The sequence below is a fragment of the Varroa jacobsoni genome, unplaced genomic scaffold (assembly GCF_002532875.2).
Source record: "Varroa jacobsoni isolate VJ856 unplaced genomic scaffold, vjacob_1.0 scaffold_1434, whole genome shotgun sequence".
NCBI classification, from domain to species: Eukaryota; Metazoa; Arthropoda; class Arachnida; order Mesostigmata; family Varroidae; genus Varroa; species Varroa jacobsoni.
Window position 1 is genome coordinate 49,185 of NW_019214336.1, and position 18,782 is coordinate 67,966.

General features: G+C 41.2%; 1 protein-coding gene and 1 long non-coding RNA gene across 3 annotated transcripts in view; one reads left to right on the forward strand and one right to left on the reverse strand.

Annotated features, from left to right (window-relative positions):
• The window catches only part of LOC111270042 (metabotropic glutamate receptor 2), a 118,175-nt gene that overhangs the window by 43,500 nt on the left and 55,893 nt on the right, over nt 1-18,782 (reverse strand). For both annotated transcript variants that reach the window (XM_022850033.2, XM_086972338.1), the window contains exons 3-4: nt 12,261-12,448; nt 137-353 (exon numbers count right to left, since the gene is read on the reverse strand). In XM_022850033.2, coding sequence (XP_022705768.1) covers nt 137-353; nt 12,261-12,448 — 405 coding nt within the window. The remainder of the gene's footprint in view (nt 1-136; nt 354-12,260; nt 12,449-18,782) is intronic.
• LOC147752175 (uncharacterized) lies at nt 13,910-16,954 on the forward strand. Its single transcript, XR_015314811.1, has 2 exons — nt 13,910-14,019; nt 16,572-16,954. It is a non-coding gene; the product is annotated as an uncharacterized LOC147752175 (long non-coding RNA).

Below are 18,782 nucleotides of genomic sequence, written 5' to 3' on the forward strand. Positions count from 1 at the left end.
ATTAAATAAGTTAGCTAATATACTGGTTTTGCTTTGCTTGCTGAAACGTGCACTCCTTTTTCTCTGATAATAGAAACGTAAATAGATCAGTCTATTTTACCCGAACGATTTCCCAATTCATTTATATGATACTCACCAGCGAAGGCCTGAATGCCATAATTGGACTCTTCGTAAACGATTGAGACGTAGGTCCATCGTAATAGTTTCACTATCTCAACCATTGCGGCTGCCTGGTCACGGTCCGATGGCACTGTTCGTAAGAAATACTCGAACCGCTGCTTATTTGATAGTTCAGGACTCGTCGAAAAGAACGAAATTTGTGGAATACGAAACAGGCGCAACAGATTAGCTACCTGCGAACCAAATCACAGAAAACGAGCGTCATATTGTTCTGCTATTATCTGAAAAGGAAACTAGGCTTTGTTGATGAACGATGGATACATTCATTTGTTTGTTTCGTGTAATTGTATGATTGTTTAAGGTCATTAGCATAAACGATCAGGTATTACACGTTAAATAGGGCAATTCTATAATCATTGCTTATCTACGCAAGCGTACGTCTGTGGTCGGTGTTTATAACGGAATCTGGCACGCTGAGCTGAATATGAGATTCCTAATACATACGGAATAGGGACCTTAGTCTTAGTATTGTCAGTTTTCTCTGCCGTATAACGGCTTCAGGGCGGAGTAGATAACCGTATGTATGTGATGCCTACTGTAAAGTATTGAAAATAATAAAAATAAACTTTTACACTTCTCGTCACACTTAGGTTTGATGTTATCCATGTTCAGTTACAATATTACTGCTCCTTACGTAAATGTTATGTGCAGCGGTAGGCAGAAACATCGACAAGAGAAGATGATGCCTCTGCTGTACATATAACAGGTCTCATCTAACAAACAAATAGGTTTGTCCAATCAAGAGTCATTCTAAATAAACGTCTAAGCCGATAGAATGCAAGGCAGGCCAAACTGTGACTGAATACGGCAAAAGTCAACGGAACGGTAGGATATGGAGGGCAGCCACGCGCACCATGTTAGACTCTGCACGCCACCTACCGCGTATGAATAAGCAGCAGCTAGTCAATGGCAGAGTAAATGTCGTTATTAAGAAAGAACCATTTTGAGTTTAGAAGATCATTGGTAAGTTATGCTATGGTAAGATATATATGTCTTCTTTGACTAAATCTGAAAGTAGCTAATCTAACGGGGAGGGGCAAAAAGCTAGTAGATGGGTAACAGATTAATTCACGATAAACAAACTCACTAATAAACTAATAGGTTCGACTGAGACAAATGTTCCCTGAAGTGTGAGTCTACGTTTTTCCAACCGTGAACTCGTTCTTTTCTTACGCTGGCCTTTTAAATTTCCATTAAACTCTACTAAAGCCTACTATGCCGGCCCATTTGGAATAGATATTCGGCTCGATTGTTACACAATGGCATTACGTTATATGCTTTGAACGACTAAACGAATTTTGTGAACCAGTCCAATGGATTTCCGTTTAGATATGACACAATGGGAGCTGAGGCTGGACGGTTGATTCTACCCGTCCCGAGAAACTGGATCTGGATCAATAACGTCCTGTGCATGTCCTACCGCCCGCTAGCAAATGTGTCTCCTCTCTCAGTGTTTTAACACCAATGAAGTTCGAATCACACTTAAAATCAAGTGTCAGATATACGCACGATGCCAGGAGTAAACGTAGCGCTTGTAAGAAGGACAAGTTAATTGATATATGGGGCAGCGGCAGTTGTAGTCGTCAACACAAAGCGTTTGATGTTAACAACAGGCCCACTCCCAATGAACCTTACAGCCTTACGTTTTATAGTGTATCGGTGCAGTTTCGATCTGTCACAATCTGTTTTTCTACGTGGCAGCATTAAATGGCTACATTGAGTTGTTTACGTCCGAAGTGATCCGCTTAATAGACGTACTCTAATTACTAGCATGAACGTGGTCTGCTTAGGGTGCCTGAGCCGGCAATAGTTCGTCCCCAATCGCCCGATACCTGTGCAAAGTGTTTACGCCTAATACTACCATTGCCTGCACCACATTTGATTGTCCGTCCACTCAATCAATATAAAATTAGCTTCCACAATAGTCTAGAATTGATGTTGCCGAAGGAACAGCTAGTGGCCTAATTTAACAGGACAAAAGATTTAAGAATTTTTTGTACTTAGATTTGTAGATTCTAAATCGAATCAGTATCTCTACTTACGGCGGCCGCTGATTGATTAATCTGAGTAATTGTCAGTTTTCACGCCCACAATCTTTAATAGTCTATTTTTATTCGTTTGTGTGAGGTAATGGCTGTAACGGCGGTTTGCTTTAGGCGACGAAAGCTTTCTCTCATTTAGACGAGTCGATGCTGAAGGCCGTAGTTGGGCAGTAGTGAATGTAACTTGTGGAATATAGTTTGCTATGCTCGTTCTTTATAACTTACTAGACTACTGTAAATAAGGTGTCTGGAAAACCTATATTTGGAAGGACAGGCTTCGACTTGAATTGACAAAGATAGACTTTGAACACTGAATCTATGGGTGTAACTATATACATCATTATCTAGGTAAGAACTGGTTATTTCTAGATTTTTCATTGAGACAATTTTAAAACTAATTTTTAAATAGACAAAAAAAAATTCTCTTGAATTCTAATAGTTTGTAAAGTGGCCACGCCCCACTAGATAAAACATATTTGTAATTTTGCTCGCGAGAATTCGCACTTGTATCCTCTCTCTTCTGAATGTCTTCGATGGCTGATACTATCAAGTGGCGCTAGCTACGAGAGCTGCCTGTTTCGTGCAGCTGGCGGTAGTAAGCTACCTCACATCGATGTAGCCTTGCGATATTGTCTATAAAACACAGAAGCTTCTTCTAGCCAGCACTACTGTTATTTCTATCAGGTGCATGCCTTTTAAGGCTCAACTGCTTGACGACGAGCTCTGCTATTCTCGCTTCTTGCTTCTGTTAGCTGGCTGCCTCTAAGGAGTTTGCGGCGCCAAAAGTTCGGATGAGGTTTACTGATTGAGTCGCGTGGTGAATCTGCCTCATCGCGTGGTTAATAACATAGCTCTCCTTCAATCGGCAGAAGAGAACGCAAAAAATAGGCTCTTTCTTCCTTTCAAGGAACATTACTTCCTCAGAAGCTATAGATGATAGACGAGTCTGCCTGGTGGACTTCGTTCCTTGCTAATCCCCATCGTTTTCTTCTTTGAGCTTAAATTCGTTCCAACAAAAGTTCCGATGCTTTTCCTGCTGTTGGACACTAATTCTAGCGCCGAGCGGTCTCAAATATTGGGGACGACTGAAGGAGCCGGTTCACAGAAAGTGTAGGCGAAGTATCCGGTCAGTTGGCGGTCGACTGCCTCCTTATGGATGTCGAGCTGGTGTCAGCCATAATCGTATTCAACCAACTCTGGACCAACGAACAACACTGAGAATAGCAGGCTAGTGTCATGAACCAGTCCCCATTTCTAACGGGTTTGGTTCCCGGGTGAAGCATGTGGCTCGGTTGCCACCTCTTGCCTTTATTCTATGTCTTGGGGCTTTCACAACGAGCTAATTAACTCATTGGCTAGTGATGGGTGTTGGCCGTTTACCCGAACTAGAAATGGCTTTGATAAGAAGTGAAAGCTGAATAGTTTTTCATTTTCGACGACATGTTGTGGGTGCGCTTCCTCTTAGATTTTATCTATTATCTAGCATTCACTAGTTAAAGCGCGGGACCTCATTAGTCACAGCAGTACAAGCGTGATATTCGAATTGTCTATCGTCATCTAAACGACCTTGTAACTGTTTCGATAACGAGATCATCCTTATGTTTATGTTCGACCACAAAAATTGTTTCTGGTACAAGACCTTTTTAATATAAGTTAGTTGCGTTTTCGGCAATAACTCAAATTCGGTGCTTAGATATCTTCAGCATCTGTAAAAAAATACAAAAAAAAAAAAACATTTCCAAATAAGTGAGTCGAGCCGTAACAACGAGATACTTCCTTTCCAGCCGACCGCCACTACTAACGTTTTAATGGTACTGTGACAGTTTTATTCAAAGCATAATCCCGTACTTAATATTAACAGAGAGTATTCAGTGATGGAATGTCGTGAAGAGAGTCTATCTTCCGGAAGTATGGATCGATATATATTGTGTCGTATGGCCAATAGTGCATAACAATGTCTAAAACTCGCGGTTTTAGGCATTGTTATGCAATATAGGCAACATATACAAATAAAACGTGCGTTTCTACTATGCGAGTATCGAGGACGAATATCAGGGTGTCAGTTGCCGTCGTTGCCGTAACAGGCCGCGTCTAGTCATGATCAACGATAGAGCACCCCCAGCGGCAAAAGAAATTCTTCATTTCGATCAAGCCTGTGTTCAGATCGATGTCGAGGGTAAATTCCACTCAGTAACTCAGGAAATGATCTGGATCAAGGTAGCGAATCGGTAAATTCAAAATGCAATTGTTTAAATTCCACCGAATCGATTTCTGTGGACCAAGAAGGTCTTCCAGAAGCAGTGCACAATACTGCCTCTGGAAATAGTCTCGGAACAATGAAGATAACCGAACTGGTTGAACTGCACCGGATTACTAGACGTATGACTGCGATGCGCGTTGTAACGGAGACAATAACTGCAGCAGCTATATATATATATGTATAGCTGCTGCAGTTATATTAGATATAATATATTTAATAATATAATATATTATATATACATATAAATGTGTGTCTGTGGGTAACACAGGGTTACCTACACAGTGCGTATGCAGATAAGGCTAAATTGCTAGAGCTTCAAGTGAGGTTCGTACCTGTGAGGACATAAAAGACTGTGGCTATTTCATCACGTTCAGGATCGTTTCGGCGTTTTCGCAAAAGGCCAATAACAACCGCGGCAAATGCAAATTGAACCAGATCGGAAATTATGGAATATCATAACATAGGGATTATTTTAGACGATCCGTCGTTTTACCCTTGAAATACACCATAGCATATATATGGTTGTCCGTTCGATTGTCGCCCCCAGTGATTCCACTTGTACACAGAAACCCTGTCTACCTTAACGAAATCAGCCGCCGTATGGCTCGTCGGATTGCATTCTGTCCTCTGAGGTTTTTCTGGCTTCTCAATGATCCACCGGCTAGCATCGCTTCTTGAAAATTTCATCGGTTTGGTGTATAGCGGGTAGCTTAATGCGAGCGATTTATGGCCACACATTTGTTACCGTATCGTCATCGCACCGCTGAAATCGTTTCTATTCCCCAAGACATTGATCAGAGCCCACGTAAAACAGCTCGCGTTAAACGTACGATTACTATTATTATTAGATTCAGAGAGTTTATTCTCAACAAGAGCCGAGTTCATTAACACTTGCTCAGAATGCAAGAGATTAGCGCGTGATACTTTCGAGCTAGGAACTGTTATTATTTGTTTCGTCCATACATAAAGGGTGGTAATCGACGCAGCGAAATCGGGTGCCAAGTATTATGTTTGTACTACATCAACAAGAACTTGAGTCGGACAACGCTAAGGCGCTCCAAAGTTTGTCACTACCTTCTAATACGCTCTGGCAAAATAGTAAGCTTTATGAGCCACCGATCCTTGATCGACGACTCGGTCATAATGGACATACAAGTACTCTTAATATCCTAGCTGAGAAAAAGCGATTACAGTAAATTTAATCCGTCGGCTAAATCTAATACGTGACTAAATTACACGTAACTACGACGGCGGTCTGCATATGAGAGTATCGTCCGAATGGCGGCCATCGGGGTGGTGGTCCTCCTCATATGATTGTTTCCGTAGACAGTGTCGAAAAAACGGCAGACATTGAGCGTAATTATAGACAAGGACACAGCAAAAAATTTGCCTATACATTCCTGTCAAAATCTATGTGTTGCGACAGTGATCCCTGAAAGTCGCGCAACGCAACTTTTACTCCGGACTGAGAGGGGCATTGATTCGTGCTCGTTTGGCTTTTGACTTGCTCATAATTAATAGGCTAATAATGCCTAAAGTGAAATCCCAGCAATACAGCCACACCCAATGAGTGAGTATTAGAGAGAGCCAAGCAGATCCAAAACCATCAGGACCGATCTGTTTCATGCGTATGATCGTTTAGCTGTCGTTTGCATGTCCTGTGTCATATGCTCGCTACTTGTCCTGATCAGCTATAACGCTGATTGGCGCAAAAAAATTAAACAGACGGACCATCTCTCATCTGTTAATTACGTTGGCTCGTCAGCCTTTTCGTGGCACAGATAAGGTTTGTCCTGCCATCGAAACACCCTTCTCCCAGTCCTCTTTTGACCCGAACAGTGACAACAACACTACCATAATCGTCAAGCTAGCTTTATAATAACGCATGGGTAGAAGCCCTCATCACTGGCAGGCCAACTACACAACCCAAGCTCGACGTGTATGTATATCTGTTTCTGTGCGTATGGAGATAATTGTAGTTGCTGAACCAGTTGTATATGGCGGTCATGAAGTACCTGCAGCGGTAGTCCAGTAGGTATATATCAAACAGCCGATATACACAAGCTCTAGAAGCAAAATGAAAATGAGCAAGAAACGCGAAGTATACCATGTGTATTAGTAGGACTACACTAAAGGTTCGTACACGAAAGCGCTCCTTCATCGGGGTTTTTTATCACCGGAAAACGGTAACCGAGCCTGGAGAGCGTACTCCTGTTGCTTCGATGAGAGCTAGGTACGCCTGTACCACATATAAAGTTCAGGGCTTAAATGTGATTCAGATAAACGGATAGCGATGCTCGCCGAAACAGAAAGGTGAGGCCCTGCTTACAATACCGCATGACGATGATGGGACTGTTAACGTTGACGGGTGATCGTAGTCACTCGCTCACTTACTAGCCTCGTGTCAAGTGGTCAAGATTTAAAACTGCCTCCTGAGCTCTACAAGGAAAATCCGGGCCGTAGAAAAAGGAACAGATATTGCAATCGCGACTCCCTTTTGCGGTTTCTCTAAACGGTTCCTAGCGACCACTCTATCCTGGTGAATCTCTGAGCATTCCTAGGTCTAACTTGGAAAGAACAGATGACAATCGGCTATAGGAGATATTAAGTTGTGTTATTGATACAGACTATTATCGACTAGTAGTAGACTGATGTGTATGTTTTGTCGGCCGTACAGGACGGTTTTCGACCTACATGGTGCTAAACTGACGTGGAAGATTCATTTGGAATTTGAATCAAACATCATTTATTATCTATCACTGAAATAGGGCACCTTCAGTTATACTTTGAGGCATAATACACAACAGTCTTAATTCTCTATTCATGAGACGGGTCTCTGTCTTACGCATTCACATTAGTTACATGTAAAAAAAAACACACACACGTTTCCATGAACCACTATTGTGTATTTCGACAAACATTTTTTTATTCACCTAAATTATATTTTGCTGCCTTCAACAATGTCACCGACATATTGTATAAATCGTGTACTTCAGGCCACCACTAATATATACATGTGGGTTTGCTTTCGCGTTATGGCCACATGGTCTTTGGCAGTCACCATACTCTTCTCGCACTGAGACTTCGTCGCTGTCGATACCATTGACAAGTGTAAATTACCGACTCCGAACAGGACTAAACTGATTTCATCTCGACGCCTCTTACGTTCTTTCAAGCAATGGCGTGCGCTTATTGAGTTGAAACAGTTTCAACATGTTATGCTTAGCCCACGCCTCGTCTAACCTTTATTCGATGCATACGCTATTCTTTTTCACCGTTCCACTAACCTACTTCGAGAGCTCTTAGCAAAATGCTTAATGACTTGCTTGTCATGGCAGATGTGCCATCTGTCTGTTACTGAAGCATGTAACTTGCCGATCACCGCATAGAAACTCCATTGAATATACATACTGACCCCGTAGAGTTTCACCACCCACAACAAGCAGGAAGTTGAGGTCCTGCAAAGGTCTGCAGGATTCAGTAATCAAAGGTTTCGATCTTGATCTCGACTGGATTATAAAACAAATTGTGGGCCTTTTTATTAATTCGCATGCCCGCCTTCATCAAAACTAGGATCTAGCGAGCTGATCCGAAAAAAGATAGGAAGTCGGCGTTGCACATCGTTGATGTGCGGTAATGTTGATAAAGTTTGACACTAGCAGCTTTGATGCGGAACGTCAGGAAAGTTAAAAACAAACGTGGCTAAGAACGAAGTCTCTATCAAATGCCGAATCGGGTAGGCTTAGCACGATCTAACTCAACTTCGATCCTTTATGACCTTCGCAAAATACCACTGGATAGCAGTTCAATCTCAATAAGTAAGCATTAATCAACTACATGAAGGTTCAGCGGTCACCCGGGCACTCAGCGGAATGGAAACCTTATACGGCTACGGTTATATTTCTAGTTTTTACTCGACGTGCAGCAGCCGTGAGATGTGACGTGCTAAAGTGAACGCAGAAGCATGAAGGCCCGGCGTCGACTGGTGTTATCCCCGTTGTACAAACTAGGCCGGCCTCCGCCATCTTATTACTACCCAGCGAAGGGGAAGGTATGAGGGGCAAGAAGATCCAAGCAAGGACCTTAAAAATTGACGGGTAAGCAAAAAGTTTTAAGGCAAAGCCAGCAGCAACAGCTGAAGTGGGCGCGACACCCTTACTCTTTAGGGAAAGGGGGAGTAAGTGTTAATAACTTGACGTATGCATGATGGCGAAGAGCTTGCCGCGTCTTCGTAATTTACATTGGAATGGGGCGTTAACGATAGCAGCATTGAACGATGTAGGAAGACGCAAATTATTGTGTTCACCACTTTGCTTGTCAATCAACTTTTTCAAGTTTTAGGGCCTATTTTTCAGCTTCGTAGTTCGTTGTTGGGGCAAAGTTAAGCGTAAAAATGGCCCAAAGCCAGCATTTGCAAATGAAACCGCATACGTATGGCCTTTGATGTGGACACGTCAACATGATACGTTCCCACAACTTAAATTCGTTAAACAACATGATTTGCTTATCTACGTAACGCTCCAAATTGTCATATCTAAACATGCGGTACCCGAAGTAAAGCATCCGAGTTTGCGCGTGCACTATTCCATGTATCATACAGCCGAACATCTGTCATCCCAGTGACAGATGCATTAGTCATAAGCGGAAGGCAATAACTGTTTGAATCAGGATAGATGAAAACGTGACTCCCGAATGGCACAGCTTTATGACCTTATGTTGTTTCGTCTATGTCGTGAAGTTCTGGTTAGGTTGATCCATCATGCGGTTAATAAATAAACTTTCTTATATATATATATATACTTATATAATAAATAAATAAAAATGAAGTTGCAAAAACATCGTAGATGTTTTCATGAAATAAACATTTTCTCATCTTTAGTGAATGAACAGAAGTTTAGATTTTTTCACAAATAAAATTTGCTAGCTCTTTTAAAATATGGGTTTCAACTCTACTGCCAACGACAACAAGTCAGTGGCAAAACATCGAAGTTGCCATTTACTGTCTTTAGAAATATATCTTTATTATTTTAAGGAATGAACACAGTAGCCACATTAAGTTAAGCTGAAGCTAGTAAAAGTAGTTTTTAATAAGGCTGCCAGATATTATCTCACCGTTAGAAACGAATTACTGCTGCCAACGCAAGGCCCACCGATCGTTCTCAGAAACAAAGGCTTTCCTTCGTAAAAATAGGTATCCCTTACATACCTTTTTTCCGTTCCATCAGCGAGTTAACAGGTATTCCATGGCTCATTATTTGTATTGTTGCTCACTTTAAAACCTTCCTTTGGCTGTGACCTTATGCGCCGATATCATGGCTGACCACAACTCAGGTATACTTGACTACTCTACGTAATAGGATCTATAAGTGTCGGGCGAAATGCGCAAACGAACGCTCTTGATCTGGTAATATTGATATAGCCTCGCCGCGATCGACTCCCCCATTCATAAAATTGACCGACGCTATAAACTTACATAGAACATTAACCAAATATTTGTTCCCTTCAAGATCCGTCCAAAGTTTGTAACCAGAAGCAAGACCCATATTCTGCAACAATGCATCCTCAATGACAACTTCACTTGGAGTTCGGTTACCACACACTGAAACGCCTCCTTCCAACTACGCTATGCAAATCCGTGAAACAATGGACTGCTGGGACCGATTAGACCTATTTTGGGTGTTCGTAAAAACGTGTGCTATTTGACTGCGCAGTAAAGCAAAAGTGAGCTCAGAAAATCAACTTGCTAAGCCTAAAATTATAATTATGTAGGCAAAAGTCTTTAGTAGATTGTTAAACGCAACTAGGAAAAAAGAATTAAGACATCACAAGGAAACGGAAAAGCATCTTATTGTCTCCCTAATACAGCGCATCTAATCAGTCTGATTTATGTAAATCGGTCTAATTTAAGAACGGTGTTGAAAGGAATCTTACTTCCGCTATGTATATTGGAGGTATCAAAGCCAGTCACAAAATCGTTAGTTAAATCTTACACTGAATATATTTGACGTACTACACAGGGGAAAATTAGCCTCTGAGAAAGAGCCGCTTTCAGTTGACCAGGTATATTATGACAGAAAACTCTACTCTTCCGCATGTCGAGGCTGGACAAGCAAGGAGGACGATTTTCTATATTTCGTTTCCACTCTTTAAAACAACGACACGTTCGCTATTCCATATGTTAAGTTAATCAGTATTTTTAACTAACTTTAAATTGATGTACTCCTTGAAAGCTGATACTCGTTATTAATGGCTGTTTCAGGGGCTAGAGTTAGCGATCGTTAAAAGTTACGGTAACTCAAGCACAGCAGTTTGTCAAGCTGAGTCACCTCTTAATTACATCGACTGATAAACTTATACCCATTTGTTCTTCTAGAGGACAAGAGCATGCATATACTATACGGCCCAAAGTGAATGCCGATTACATGAGATGTACCCTTACACGAAACCATGTGGAAAATGCACATTACGGCAAAACTTCCGCCAATTGTCAAGCCCAACCTGGAATGCCCAAGCCAACATAGGTAAGCTATAGTTCAAATATTGAATAATCGATTCCCATATGATAACAATTACTGGTTTTATGATTACTTGGAAGGCCTTCCAGCACCCGACATTTGAGCTGCCGTTTTTGTTGAGCCAAACGCATCATTTGCAATTGATTATTCCCTTTTTGACCTTCGACAGAGACAACACACTTTGTTCTTCAAGAAGTTTGTTTTCCTTCAGGCCAGCTTCAACGACGTCTGATTTACGTGCTTTCCTCTAATTCAATTAAGGTCGTCGAAGGCTAGTGAACAGACACCGTTCGAACGAACCTACCGCGACCCGTTATCATCAATGCTAATCAAGGCCCACAGGGGACCTGACTCGTTCTTCCAAGCGACGCGAACCTATCAAAATCGATAGACAGCATGTTCTTGCTAAAAGGGACGATAAATCGCATTATACCATTCATCCATAAGTCTGCACAAGCAAGCACGTTCATAACACTACACAGGCAAGACAAAACACAAAAATATATCACCAAGTTTGTTGCATTTAGCCTGATATCTGACCTACAAACAAACCCAAACGAAAGCATGCGTCTTATCGTACACAATACGTAGTAAGTTATGCTCTGCACAGGAGAAAAGTTCACTCCAGTAAAGATTAATTTTAGATATATTGCAAGGATTCTCTTCTATGTCCAATTTAGAATCTTGTTTCGACCTCACGCAACAAACTACGAAAAAGATAACGCAGGCGGCATGCCCTGTTTTTAACTTACGTGAAGGTCTGAGTTACTGGAAACCAAGTAAGTACGTCTAGCATAACAAGCGTGCAATGAAATCTAATAATAGTAAACCTATACCGGGCAAAAAATACGTCGCTATCTTGCTTACTTTGGAGCACTTACGACCTACAATAATGGCATCATGCCGAGGTCTCCGATAATCAGATTTCTTCTTACATGTATATACTTGCATATATGGCAGCACATGTGGGTCGCCATTGGCGAATATTGGCGCGGTGAGGGATTCAAAAAAGTGTAAACCGATTCAAAGTACGCGCTTTTGCTAAGTTAGCTAATCACTAAAATTTCGAAGTCGATATCTGAGTTAGCCGACCGTTTCGGAGCGAAGCGCTCAACCGTGAACAGGAGGGCCAACTGGGATCCCGTAAAGCGACATATTCGTTTGTAGCGTAATGGAAGGCCACAAAAAGGACCATACATATTACTGCCATTTACTAATGTAGTGCCCTTAATTAAGTACGCGCTATCCATAACGATTATTTACCTGTATAGAAGTTACGGATGATGCAGCTCCGAGAACGCCTGAGATAACGTCAACGGACGACTCCGCCGACTTCGTAGACGTCATCCCGCCAAACGCACTACTGGAACCCTGGGACCCGTCCGTTGAGTCTTTGTGCGTTTGTGAGCACGTGATCTGTTCATTGCTATTATGAAGTTTGCCAAACGAGCCTGAAAGTCAAAAGAATGTCGAAGATAAATTGATTAACGAATATACACGGAAACTGATATGCAGCTAGCCGGTATGGGGTAGTATATGTAAATAAACAGATCTGTTTCATAGTTCAGATATCTCTGTAGATTAGCGCAAAATATCTGCGTGTCTAGCCTGATGTTTTATATAAAATAGAATTTGACAAAAAGTTAGAATCACCATGATTGCTTCGTTTAGTGAGTTTTACCGTGGTGCTTTATTGGGTCATTCTCTCGTAAATCTATGTCACACTCTTTATATTCTTAGACCTTAATACCACTGCCCCAGCTACTCAATCTTTAGATTTCTTTACGTATATTTCCGTATCGAGGACTGACCGCGATAAGAATGAACGACCTATGGCATTTTCTTCTAGAGCGTGGTGATCCCACATCGTCCAAACCGCCATGAAACTTTACACTTAACTGTAAACTTTATGATCTACTAATGCTGCCTTGTGCAATAGCTATCGGCCGCACGTATAGCTTACTATAGTGGAATTGAGCGTTCAGCTAGCGTGATGCAAGGAAACAAGGAGCATCACATAGTTAGCAGTGGCTTCTTTGTAGCACACCTCTATATAAGAGTGAAACCATAGAGATAATCCTATTTGTGAATACGAATCACTAAAAGAATAATTCCCAGGTCTTTCTAGCGCAGCCTTGAGTAAGTGGATGACGAGAATGGACCACGCGTGTTCATGCTAGAAACCACCTAAATACATGTACTGGACAGGCAAATCGGCCATTATCGTCTAAAATTAACCCTACAGTTAAAAAATAAAATTAACCCTAAGTTTCCGTCAGAAAGAAAAACAACAACTTTCATTCGTATAAACGGCTCTTGTCATGGGAGCCCTGTTGCTTAAAGCTGGCTGTCATGATATTTACCAGCAATACTAACTGGATTGTTGTGCTTGCTTACAGTTTGGCACGAACCCACATGAGCAGAATGTCTGCCTCTATACAATCCCTATGATAATATATGTACACTATGGATACCGATAAATACCGACATTGCTATTAACCTAACCATGTATACGCAATTTTCTGTAAAAAGTGCTACAAACACCACCTCTCCTAGGGAGTAGATTGATTTCTGCAAGAGGCAGCCAAGCTAGCCATGGCGTGACCTCAAAAGGATTTTCTTTGTCATTAATGTTTTGCAGATATATTTTTCTAATTAAAAAAAGGTATTTTTCCACAGATCCATATGCGTTCTTACATATACATGATACTAATGTCAGTGAGACCATTTTAGCCAAAGATTCGTGCAGAGCCTTGCCATTGTAGCCATATCATTACGGTAATTGTGATCATGGTAACGACCACTACGGCGACGATTCTTTTTATCTGGTAGCAAACAGATAGAGGTCCGCTTGCTATGAGAGCAACCGTCCGCAGCAAGTAATTCGCCGGGTTGTCACTTAGACCATTCAGAGAAGGTAACGACCGAAAAGGAGGCCGTCCATCTAGGCTCGATCTAGGCTAACTGGCATGGTTAGGAAGCTGTGTGAACTTCTAGTGGAAGTTAATTAGGCCAATAAGTGGTGAGTCAGCAGCTTGACTAATTAATTAATGAATTAACGATTCGGCGAATGAAATATTATAGTACGGTAGCTGTTTGGCGAGTTAATCAACTCTTAAGTCCTAGGCTTAACGGTAGGTATAGTTCAAATATTACGTCTACATTACTGATCTATAGTACAGCTGCTGATCCGGATACGGTACGTGCTTTAGGGGTTGCTCGTATATAAAAAAAACGAGCGTGCCCAAAGACGCGCTGTTTACCGCAATCAAGGTTAAGTGGTTGCTCTCGAATTTTCAAACCGGTGTATACTTGAGGCTAAATATTGAACATGTTAGCAGCTACCTAAAAACGAGCGTGTAAAAAAGTTGAAAGGTACTGGATATCAATTTTTTATTCCTGGTAAAGCCCCCATTTCTCCAAATATTGTATTTGGGATAAATTTCTACTTATACGTGTCTATATCAGCATACATGCCTTAGCTGGACAGACAGCCTTTTAAGGGCGACGTTTTGATGTTTGTTCATTGGTAAGCCTTGTTTATATTTTTATACGTATTCTATAATAATAAGTATCCTAAGGTCTTTTAACAATATGTACACATAATAACAAGACAGTTGTCTTGCTTCCTGTAAATTGCCACACGGTTTCGATTTTTGCTAGCCGTTGTCAAATTACTATTGTCGAATCCCCTCTGCATTGCCATCGAGACAACTGCATTCGTCTCTAATTCTATAGGCCATTATGAAACCGTATTAAACGCTTCCTAGCCTTAGGCCTACTTTGCCTTTGGGGCGTTCCGACCCTAAGACACTGCTCACTTTGGATTGCCACTCTCCTCTCTAGGATTTATGCCCCTTCACCGACTGCAGTAACAACAGCTAAAGCCATTTACATACGTTTTATCCCCCGTGCTACTTCTAATGTTCGTACTAATGTCGACTGGTGCCTAGGGCTGACTACAGTTCTACCTATTCTGTTGTCAGCTTTTTGTTGTGCTCACATCAACCAGGATAGTTTATAATAGCGTGTAAGGCTTGACATTGTTCCGTTCGCTAGTCTTCAACAAGGACTTCAGAACATTCCCAGTGTTGAATGGTGCGCAATGCATAGCTGTTGGGCCAATGCAGCAACAGCCCTCACATGGAGGAGCGTTCTCTCAGCTGTTCTCGCTATCGAGCCGACGGTCGTGTGGTCTTGATCCTCAACACGACAAAATAAGAATAAATTTTTTCTCATGCGAGAGGCTAACGTTCAGCTTGCTTAAACGTCTGTCCATTCTATTAAAAAAAAAACGACGAAGACCTTTTTTGTCGTTAAATGAGCGAAAACACACTATCCAAAGCTTGACATTCTTCACACAAAGAGACAATGAAGAAAAAAGGAAAACAGAATAAAAGAGATATATAGAAAGCTAACTTTCGATAACGATTACCAGGAGTGAACGCAGCTTTTACGTATAAACGACTTCATTGCTTTTCCCGCAGGCTAACAAAGTAGCGAAAGTAACCTTTTAAAGTGAAATGGAGACGATATTGGGTGGCATCACTATTCTAGTTAAATCCCACTTAAATGAGAAGATTCTGGGACGCAGGCAAAGAAATCTTGCCAATGAATTTTCAACCCACCCCAGGAAGGGTGATAAGAAAACGGTTCGCCCTACAACCTTACATTAACAACGCCAATATTCTCATAGCATTACTACCTGTGATACCTTTCTTGATGAGTCCTTGATATTGTAATGCATGTAAGGTACAAATATATAAATAATATGTAAAAAAAAACATTACCTATATTTAATCAAGTAAATTATGTGATGATTTAGTATTATACCAACTCACACGAGTATATCATCGTTAATAGCTGGGCTCATTTCATGCCCAATCTGAGAAACAATGGTCTGTTGTCTCAGTGGTTTATGCGTAGCTTATACTCAACCGAAGCAAATTGTTGACGTGGATCGTCATAACAAAAGCTCGATCAATTCTTAAATCCTGCGTGATTAAGCCTCCTCCTGTTACTAGCAGAAATGAGGTGGAATACGTTATGTTGATAGACTATGGGTTTATAACATGTATTATCTAAACTGTCATAGAAGGCGAAGTCTATCTATTACGTCACTTAAAAATAATGGCTAAAATTACTGGACATGACAACATAATGGGAAATTCAAATGTATATAATCGTTAGCTTTTATAAATCTGAATTAATTATGCCCCCATGCCTTGTACCAGCAGGCCTGTGTTGTTCCATAGAAAATTCTGCTTCCTTCCATAGAAATTACTGTAAGACATTAGAGAAGAGTCATCCGCTAGCGTTATAACGATACGAATGCCCTAAATATATATATATATATATAGATGTACGGTGAATCAATATTTCAATGATTATATTTCGTATAGCCTTTGATATCGCGCTCGATTTTCTACATAGAGAAATTTTTTGAAAAGTAAGATATGTTTTGAAAAAAGAAAACTGCAGACATTAGTCTCAGAGACGTTGAGTTACCCATTGAATCATCAAAGGCAAACCATTTCACCATGTGAGAGTTAAAGGTATTAATTTGTCCTTCAGGTCAGGAGAAACCTGTGAGAAACCAGATGGCTCAACGAACACAGTGCAGAGTTAATTCGAACATTACATTAGACAAACACTGGTAAAAAGACTGGGGGTAAGCAGCAAGTTAATGAACACAGAACGTCCAGAAGGTAATAAGAAAAAAGAAAAAGAACCCGCAAGCCGCAGCAGAAAGCGTCTGTGACGGAATTATCGATGCCTCGTACGCCCACTGCTCTTTACAGGGCAAGTCATTTACATCAAGAAAGACTAAGAAGCAGGGACTGTTAAAAGTTCTGCCCCTGGCATAGAAATACAGCTTAACTAGGTGTGCTTGCTTGTAAGGTTAATTAGTTTTTTATAAAATAAAATTTTCACGCATTTCAAGCACAACCAATAAATATCGCTTTGATCAAGGCACAACTTCTGAATACTACGCCAATACCTATTGCTCACCAACTAAAAATATGCGCTAACAAAGATGCTGGCTCTCACTGAAGTTGAGAACGGTTGAAAGTAAACAGATAGGAAGTCTAAAACTTATAGGCGATTTGCAGCCCCCTACCTGATTTAGTGATATGCCAGTTTTTCATACCCTCTTGCATCCTTCTACTTAAAACAGCCTTGGCATCGCTATGGCTGATAGCTACACGTCGCTACAATCAGTAACCTCTCTCAGTTTCTTCTTTTCTTCCGGAAGCGCAGATAGCGCACATATGTAACGTCGCTGCGATGAATATTGAGCTTCCTCGAGATCGATATGATCGACATTTTCATACGGTTCTTATTTAACCGGGCTGCGGCTGCTTCCCGTTACACGCAACGTATGCCCAGCCGTTGAGCTAGAAACAGTTGTTCATCCGCATTGATAAGCAGCATTACGATCGCAAATGGGCAAAAAGGGATATATCAGGGAAACAGAACGTAATAAAAAAGATAAAAGTTTGCAAGCATTCAGAACTTTTTCCCAAGTGATAACACCCCCCCCCCTCCCCCCAAAGATCGGAATCTGCTATTCATGGTTTATCCTGTCGAGCTCTTTTGCCCTAGATATTTGCCTTACTAAACATTGTGGCAGGGCAACAAAATATCAGTGGAATGCAATATTTTGACTAAAATTACTCCTGCCTACTCTATCAGTTGCCAACTGCTGGTCAACGCACGGCAGTTGACTTATGTAACTAAAAGAGGCTCAGCATCGGCCCTGCAGCAGCGGACCAGGTTACTCTGTCGACTGCCTTCCAGTGTCTACACAGCTTGCGCCACTATTTGGGACTGTGTTAACCACAAGTTCTCCTCTTTCGACTCTTTACCGGTGCCCAGTTCGTTATGCTGCCGTTCTTCCCGACGATGAAGTCAAGAAGCCGCTAAACGACGTTACCTATCACTTGAGAACAGGGTCTGACCGAGGCGGTCGGCTCCCTTACCTACTAGGCTAGCTCAGAATAAGACAGAAATTAGACGGGTGTACGGAGTACGGGACGCGTTGCGAGAACGCCAAGGAACATCTCTACCAGTAGAGAGGATATACACGCCACCTAAATCCAAACATCAAGGTAGCCATGTCCAGTTGGCTTCGAAAAAGAACTGGCCAACCGTGTTTGATAGTGATAAATACTATGAAAAAATACGTCATTGCTCATGGAACTTTTATGAGGCAGAATGAAAGGGCGAAGAGATGCAAGCAGCAAATACAGTCGAATACGACAGGGTCATCGCAACTAGCAACAAAGCGCGTCCTAAACGTCCCGGATTAAGCAAAGTATAATTTTGCTATACTCCTTTGATACCACTTTCGTTTTAAGGCTAACATGATTGTTGTTTTAGTTCCTAGTTTTGATACACTTTGAATAAGAACGGGAATATACAGCAGTTTGACCTAGGCTATCAATTTTATATCTTAGTTAACTTGGCAAACGAATGGGTTATGCAAGATAAGAGTGCTTAAAAAGTCAATCAGACACAGAGTAATTATTCTTATTGTTATCGAGTTAGCAAATACCTTGTAATAAACTTCAGCACCACATGGTTGGCAGGACTAAATTCTGGACATATATTTGCCTGTGATGGCTGTGCTTTCTAATGCTGCATACGTGTTCTTGTTTAAATTTGTGTTACCTGTTCATCTTGTGTCCCAACAAAGCCATATTGTTTCTTCTCTACCGTACACACAAGGAACAGCATCTTTATTGTTTTCTGCCCTAATAATTGCATTACTGCTATATATAC